General features: G+C 43.6%; 1 protein-coding gene across 1 annotated transcript in view; it reads right to left on the bottom strand.

Moving 5' to 3' along the window:
* Positions 1 to 2,867: 2,867 nt before the first annotated feature.
* LOC138978557 (glycosyltransferase 8 domain-containing protein 1-like) overlaps positions 2,868 to 8,955 on the bottom strand; it is a 62,661-nt gene continuing 56,573 nt past the window's right edge. Inside the window, exons 8-9 of the mRNA XM_070351300.1 lie at positions 8,857 to 8,955; positions 2,868 to 3,851 (exon numbers count right to left, since the gene is read on the bottom strand). The exon at positions 8,857 to 8,955 is cut by the window's right edge and continues 5 nt beyond it. Of these exons, the coding sequence (XP_070207401.1) occupies positions 3,670 to 3,851; positions 8,857 to 8,955 (281 nt within the window). The 3' untranslated portion in view covers positions 2,868 to 3,669. The remainder of the gene's footprint in view (positions 3,852 to 8,856) is intronic.

Consider the following 8,955-nt stretch of genomic DNA (forward strand, 5'->3'; position numbering starts at 1 on the left):
AAAGTAGTTAACATCTACATTCTATCTCAAATATGTTTTCACCTTACGAAGTATGAATCGCTATTCACACAAAGTAGTTAACACCTACATTCTATCTCAAATATGTTTTCACCTTACGAAGTATGAATCGCTATTCACACAAAGTAGTTAACACCTACATTCTATCTCAAATATGTTTTCACCTTACGAAGTATGAATCGCTATTCACACAAAGTAGTTAACACCTACATTCTATCTCAAATATGTTTTCACCTTACGAAGTATGAATCGCTATTCACACAAAGTAGTTACCACCTACATTCTATCTCAAATATGTTTTCACCTTACGAAGTATGAATCGCTATTCACACAAAGTAGTTAACACCTACATTCTATCTCAAATATGTTTTCACCTTACGAAGTATGAATCGCTATTCACACAAAATAGTTAACACCTACATTCTATCTCAAATATGTTTTCACCTTACGAAATATGAATCGCTATTCACACAAAGTAGTTAACACCTACATTCTGTCTCAAATATGTTTTCACCTTACGAAGTATGAATCGCTATTCACACAAAGTAGTTACCACCTACATTCTATCTCAAATATGTTTTCACCTTACGAAGTATGAATCGCTATTCACACAAAGTAGTTAACACCTATATTCTATCTCAAATATGTTTTCACCTTACGAAGTATGAATCGCTATTCACACAAAGTAGTTAACACCTACATTCTATCTCAAATATGTTTTCACCTTACGAAGTATGAATCGCTATTCACACAAAGTAGTTAACACCTACATTCTATCTCAAATATGTTTTCACCTTACGAAGTATGAATCGCTATTTAAACAAAGTAGTTAACACCTACATTCTATCTCAAATATGTTTTCACCTTACGAAGTATGAACCTCTTTCGCACACAAGAATTCTTAGAAGTGATGCCGACAGTCCGTTCCCGCTACATTACTGGTTCGACTGACAAAACTGTTCAATTCATGAGTGACTGCATTAATCACACTCATAATACTTACTACCTGCAAAATATGAACCTATATTCGCACACCATACCAAACACCTGCATTCTATTTGAAAAGTTTACTCACCTTAAGAAGTATAAACCACTATTCACACAAAATAGTTAACACATACATTATATCTCAAAAATGAATTCACCTTACGAAGTATGAACCTCTTTCGCACACAAGAATTTTGAGAAGTGATGCCGACAGTCCGTTCCTGCTAAATTACTGGTTCGACTGACAAAACTGTTCAATTTATGAGTGACTGCATTACTCAATGACCATTGTTGTCTATGTACACGTGTGACGAAGTCCCCACTGAAGTTAAGCCGTATTTCTGTTCTTGTGACGCAAGTATCGATACGATCTTTGAAAATATTCACAGGTGTCCGTATCAAAGCCCGTTACACAGCTGACCGTCCCTTTGATCCCGAAGAGTCTGATTCCCCCTGAAGCTCTGCTTTAACGTGTTGACGGTTGATGCCACAATGACTTTAGGCTATAGGAGTTATGCTGGGGTGTATTAACAGTCAAATCCACTATGACTTCAAACAATAGGAGCTTTGTTTGAATGTAGTGACTGCATAGGCCACAATTAATGACCTCTAAACACAACCGCCACCAAACTCCACACAAAACTATGTCAAGATCGTGTGTGTCTAATGCAGTTTGAGTGTATCAACTGCAGACAGCAAAACGTTGGTCAAGATCAGTTTGGCGTCTGTTGCAAATATCACATCCCTTCTTGACAAAACAATGGGATGAGCTGACCCGACAGACCAAGACCTGTACAATTACCTCATATCCGTGCGTTCAAATAGCTGGTGTTGGCATATGTTCGCCTTTTTGTGGTTGTCAGAGTCCAGGAAATATGGCATCTGCTCAGAATCACCGAAGCAGCCAACAAGGCTACTGCAGAGCTCCGGACAATCCGTCCCGTTATTACAAGACGTGCTTTACGTTCAGGGCCTGGTTGCTCGCCAAGTGTGTCCCCGAAGAGATAAGATATGATTGGCTCGATCATCTGGTGGAACTCAGGCCAATCCAGACACTCAGCTCAGACACACACACACACACACGCACACACACAAACACACTCACACACACACACACACACACACACACACACACACACACACACATTGGCCGACCAACCTCATGAAGCGTGTGCTGCAGGGGTGGAAATATTTGTGAGAACATGTTATGTTGTGATGTAAGGTTGAGTCTTTGTTTGTTTGCTTGTTTGTGATTTTCCCAGTGGATGTTAAAGTCACCGAGGACGATGGCGCTGTGGGACGTCACGTTGTAGTGGTCGAGGGCTTGGGAGAACTCGTCGAAGAAAGTAGAGTCCTTCAGCTTGTTCTTGGTGTTAGGGGGAGGGCGATATATACACAGGAAGGTGAGGGTGGTGGTGGTGGCGACCGTCATCTCCACAGCTTCGAAGGTGGTGTGTGGGAAGGGGAGGCTGTCCGAGAAGGACGCTGCAGCATGTCCCCAAGCTGTTTTGCAACTTCGAAGGGTCTCGTCAGTGTTGGTTTGATATGCACGAGAAAAACGGTTTGATATGCACGGGGAAGAATTTGGTAGACACTCGTTTTCATATGATCAAGGGCCGAAGCTGTGTTTTAATAAAAGAAGGGATACGGAAACATGTTTTCTTTGGGTTACATGTGTTGCATAGTATTTAAAAACTGCAGAAACAGTGGTGCCTCTGTGTATGTATGTATGTGTGTGTGTGTGTGTGTTTGTGTGTGTGTGTGTGTGTGTGTGTGTGTGTGTTGTATGTATGTATGTGTGTGTGTGTGTGTGTGTGTGTGTGTGTGTGTATTTAAGCGGCAGGCGCGCGTGCTGCGTCTGTTTCAGTGAGTGATTTTTCAAAAAAGTCTTGATGATTATGCAATTCAGAACCAATGTGAATTACATTTTTTTTATACCGCACGGCACTAGTACAAGGCATTTATTATCGTTTTTATAAGGACATTAAAATGTTATAGTATTTGAGTCTTGAATTGCGATTTATTTGTATTAATGAGCACTAAAAAAAAATAAAGATTGCCCCCCCCCCCCCCAAAAAAAAAAAGAAAGAAAGGTATACTCTGTTGAATTAACTGAACAGAAAAAGCGCGCATGATTCATAAAAATACACTAAAAAAAATGGCATTGACGGGGCTCGAACCATCGACTTCAAAAACAGCGCCGCAGTCCTATCCACTGAGCTATGCGGACATGTGACAAACTTGAACTAACTAGGAAACGTCTATTTTGTGAGATACAGTACTCACGGCAGTCGTTATGTGAATTAGGTCAGTTCGACCTTCGCTTACCCCGCTTGGCGTGCAATGCACGGAGTTCTACCGACCTAATTTTATTTTAACTTTTTTGGGCGAATTGTCACGTAGGCACTCTCGAAAGAAACGCCAATGAAGAAACCGTTTTGATATGACATCACTGCAGTTACTGAGGACATCACCGCAGTCACCAACAACATCACTACAGTCACCAACAACATCACCGCAGTCACCATGAACATCACTGCAGTCACCAAGAACATCACCGCAGTCACCAAGAACATAACTACAGTCACCAAGAACATCACTTCATTTTCTAAGGAAACCATTGCAGTTACTAAGGACATCGCGGCAGTCACCATGGACACCAGATCACATCTTTTTGGCAGCTTTCTTCTCGTGCCAGACGTTCCTGGGCCGGTAGCGCCCATGTGGGTCAGGCACGTAGTACTGGAGCCAGTCCGTGACGAAGAGGCCTGGATACAGCCACGGCTTGGCTAACCCGTTCCAGTGGACCAGCTTGGCCTTGGGAGTGGACGTGTGACTTCCACTGACTGCAAGACACAGAAAAGTAAAGGGGTTGGTCAGTCATTGAACAGTCGATAAGTTCGGGGTAGGCTAAGTCTTGGGCGTGAAAATGTGAGCTTTACTGACTGCAAGAGACAGAAATATGAAGGTGTTAGTAGGCAATTGAACAGTGGATCAGCTTGGACGTGGGTGTACACGTGTGAGCTTTCCTGACTTCAAGAGACAAAACATGAAGGTGTTCGTCACTAAAAGTTGAACAGTTGTAGAGGCGATATCCTGACCGTGTACAAGCTAGAGTAAGCGAACACAGATTGGTAGGGCAGGGTTTACATAGGACAGCATATTCGTTACAAAGTCTGTCGTATGTTGTGGTAATAAACGAGTGAACATGTTGCATAACTTACTTCACCCTAGCCAGGCGACACTAACGTATGTATATGTATCGTTTTGACAGGTTCAGTCTAGGCAAGATTGTAGCGCTTGTAAGTCTCGAAGTCACTAGTTATCTACTGTTGGAAGTCGCCACAAGCCTGTGTTCATGATGACAGTTTAACATTATTGACCACCACCCGTGTCTGAACATTAACCTGAAGCAGCATCAACTGCACCTCAGTGATGAGAATGGATGTGAACAGAGTAGGGATATATAAAGAGGATAGCACAGATGCCACCAGCGAATTCACCAATAGATTGCAGATCTGAGTAGCAAAGGTAAGTAAGTAAGCGCTCTAAATTACCTGAGAGAATACGAATACGAGAATACGAGAATATGTAACAAGCAATGAAATGGCCACGCTACTCTCATCCTTTACTTCATTTTTTCTTCTTCCCCCCTCCCCCCCCCCCCCCCCCCCCCCCCCCCTTACGTCTACTCGGGTGTGGACCACTACACTTAAATTTACGAAATTGTTGTTTTTTGATAAGAGCCTTACGGCTCGAGCTTTCTATTTTTTTCATTCTGTAGAAAAGATTGTTTCGACACTTCTAATGTGCAACTATAAGATGCTGATTAAGCAATGATTTTCGTTTTTAATTGGAGCCTTACGAGCGTTTTGTGTGTATTATTTTGTTTTGCTTTGTAGAAATGTCTGTTTCTATTCTTCCAATTTGTAACTAGGCTGCTGATTGAGCAATGATTGTATTGGCAATGTAGAACAATTCATTTGCTCTGACCAAGATCTCCTTTAATTTGTACCACCTCTCACACACGCACACACACACACACACACACACACACACACACACACACACACACACACACACACACACAAACACACACAAACACACACACACACACACCTACTTCTTCACTTGAAATTGCTTGAAATTTTATTTTGTTTGCATCAAACACGATTTCGATTTTTTTTCTTCTTTTTTTCCCGATGATAGTTTTACTTTTGCTTTTGAAGAATTCATGGGATTCCTATAAAAATCTGTCTGTACGTATGATCTTTTCCTAGTCTGTGAATTTAGTGTGAGAACCCGTATTGTAGGTTCGTTGTCACTATGGGCATTAACAGCGTGGTTGATGACATATTCAAAGAGCTTATGATCAAAGTACCAATAGTAGCATCTGAAATCTATGACTGTGTTAAACTGTTACAAAGAAAGAACAAGCCCGAGTTACTTGACTAAAATGCAAACCTCCGATTACCATCACGTAAAACGAGCACATTTGGTTTCAGATAAAGCAATAAAATGCATGAAAGTTAGAGAAAAGTTTTAATGCATGGGGCCCGTGACAGGGGAAGACTAGGGCCCGTAACAGACAGAACATGGAAAAGTCTGGGGCGCGAAACGCAAAGCACATAGGTACCCTTTTATTTTGTTCTCGTACTTCTTCACGATACATCTGAGGTGCGTTGCATAGAGCGTTTCGATCTGTTCGCGAAGAGACAAGCAGTTTTCATGTTGTAGGAAACGCTATGTTCGCGGCGAACTGTTCGCGGCGAACTCAATTCTACCCTCTCTACCTATTTTCAAGTAAATGGACCCATCTCTTCGCTGACAGCCGAGTCAATGCATGTATATTGGGGGCGATCATCCGAACAGTCGCTTTGTACTTGGAACAGCCCTCCCTACCCGCACTGACAAAAGTAGACGAGTCCAATCGCTTACAGCTCAGTCCATGAGTACATTTTAGGGGTGACGGTATGCAGTGGCCCTCAGGATATCTGTGTGTGTGTGTGTTTGAGTTTCGTACCCCACGTGGAGAAGCAGGGCCTTTTCTTTTCTTTTTTTTGGTGGTCAGATTTGACAGTTAGATTTCTTGTCGAGTCCGTGGAAAAGCGTTGTAGTCTTCATTTCATTCAATAAAGGTGAATGTTTAGGAGTAAAAAGCCCGTGTGCGCGGGCTCTCTCTCTCTCTCTCTCTCTCTCTCTCTCTCTCTCTCTCTCTCTCTCTCTCTCTCTCTCTCTCTCTCTCTCTCTCCGTGTCTCTGTCTTTCTCTTTCTCTCTCTGTTCGTCTGTCTGTCTCTCCCTCCCTTTCTTTTTCTTTCTCGATCTCTCTACCTGTCTCTCTTTCTCTCTCTCTCTCTCTGTCTCTCTCTCTCTCTTTCTCTCTCTCTTTCTCTTTCTCTCTCTCTTTCTCTCTCTGTTCGTCTGTCTGTCTCTTCCTCCCTTTATTTCTCTTTCTCGATCTCTCTATCTGTCTCTCTCTCGCCCCCCTGGCCCTCAGGATATCTGTGTGTGTGTGTGTGTTTGAGTTTCGTACCCCACGTGGAGAAGCAGGGCCTTTCCTTTTCTTTTTTTTGGTGGTCAGATTTGACAGTTAGATTTCTTGTCGAGTCCGTGGAAAAGCGTTGTGGTCTTCATTTCATTCAATAAAGGTGAATGTTTAGGAGTAAAAAGCCCGTGTGCGCGGGCTCTCTCTCTCTCTCTCTCTCTCTCTCTCTCTCTCTCTCTCTCTCTCTCTCTCTCTCTCTCTCTCTCTCTCTCTCTCTCTTTCTCTCTCTGTTCGTCTGTCTGTCTCTTCCTCCCTTTCTTTCTCTTTCTCCCTTTCTTTCTCTTTCTCGATCTCTCTATCTGTCTCTCTGTCGCCCCCCTCGCCCTTCCGCACACACGCGCGCGTATACACACACACACACGCACACACACACACACAAACAAACACACACACATACACACGTATTCACACACACACATGCACACGCGCGCACTCACTCACACACATTAGCATGCACACACATACATGCACACACATACACGCACAAACACACACACACACACAATCACACACACATATACACACACACACACGTACACACACACAGACACACACACACACACATGCATTTATTTATTAAGGAGATTTCTATAGCGCATAACTAAAAGCACTATGCACACGTGCACACACACAAACACACATACACACACACACATGTATACACACACACACCCACACATGCACACGCGCGCCCTCACTCACACACATTAGCATACACGCACACACACGTGCACACACACACACACACACACACACACACACACATACATATATACACAAACACACATAAACAAGCACAAACACACAGACACCCACACATACACTAACGCGCACATACACACATGCACACACACACACACACAGCACACACGTACACACACACACACACACACACAAACACACACGCACACATACACGCACACGAACACACCCACTTACTACACACACGCACACACACACATACATACTCGCACAATCACACGCGCGTGCGCGCGCATACAAATACACACAGAGACACACACAGATACACACATGTATGCACACACATATATATACACACACACATGCCCAACCACAAACACATACACACACACACCACCCTCAACACACACACACACACATACATACTAACGCACACACGGACAAACACACACACGCGCGCGCACTTACTTACTGCCTTTCACGCCTGGTGGCGTGTAGGGCAGCGACACGCGCGCGCACACACACACACAAACATGCACTTACATACACCCAGACACATACACACACACTGACACATCCAGACGCACACACACACACACACACACACACACGCGCGCGCACACACACTCACACACACACACACACATACACACACACATACACACACGCACAACCTTATATACACACACACACACACACACACACTCACACACACACACACACCACACACATAAAACACACACACACACACACACACACACACACACACACACACGCACACACACACGCAAATACACACATGTATTTATGTGTGTTTGCGTGCGCGCGAGTGTGTGGGTGTGTGTGTTTGTGTGTGTGTGTGTGTGTGTGTGTGTGTGTGTGTGTGTGTGTGTGTGTGTGTGAGTGAGAGAAAGAGAAAGAAAGGGAGAGAAAGAAAGGAAGAAAGAGAGAGAGAGAGAGAGAGTCAACCGGAAAGCTCAGAACAGTGCAATAGTTTTTGGCGTGCCACCTCTCAGGTACGTTACAGAACGCTCCAGAATGCTCCCCGCAAACCCCCGTTTCCTAGACCATTCTCGGCGAGCGTTCGCAATTGTTACGCTTCAGTACCGAGCGCTTGCTAACGCTCGCGAGGGCCACAACAAAACTATGCGTTGCATAGAAAACATTCGCAAACGTTCTGTGGCGCTCTGCCTATGCAACGCACCCCTGGTCATTATGCCCTTTTCCCATGAAGTTAAAGAGAGTAAAAAAAATCAGTTGTTGTGGATATTAATCCAATGAACTGCGTTTCTGTAGTGTTTTTACCATTTTTCTCTCTAACGTAGTCACATTTCCGTTGAAATCAAGTTTTCTTGAGTGTTTGTGCTTAAATAACACGCCTAAATTTCAAACAAAAAACACTGCTTAGTGCAGAAAACATTCACAACCATAACTGAACTAATCTGTTTTTAATACGCTTCTGATTCTTTTCTGTAATAAAATTCTAGCCAGTATACCTTCACATTGCTTTCGCCCTCTGGGTACAAAATCGGGCGTAACAAACGTCTGGGTGCGTATATTGGGCGTAACGTGTCTCCACCGTGTATATTATGGGTATACTCACTCGTGTTCCATTCTTTGGGGATGGGTGTGTACTTGTCGTGAAGAACAGCGATCAGAACGGCTTGTGTTCCTGACCCGTTGTCACCGTACTTAAACACAG

Source organism: Littorina saxatilis, linkage group LG10 (genome assembly GCF_037325665.1).
Source record: "Littorina saxatilis isolate snail1 linkage group LG10, US_GU_Lsax_2.0, whole genome shotgun sequence".
NCBI lineage: Eukaryota > Metazoa > Mollusca > Gastropoda > Littorinimorpha > Littorinidae > Littorina > Littorina saxatilis.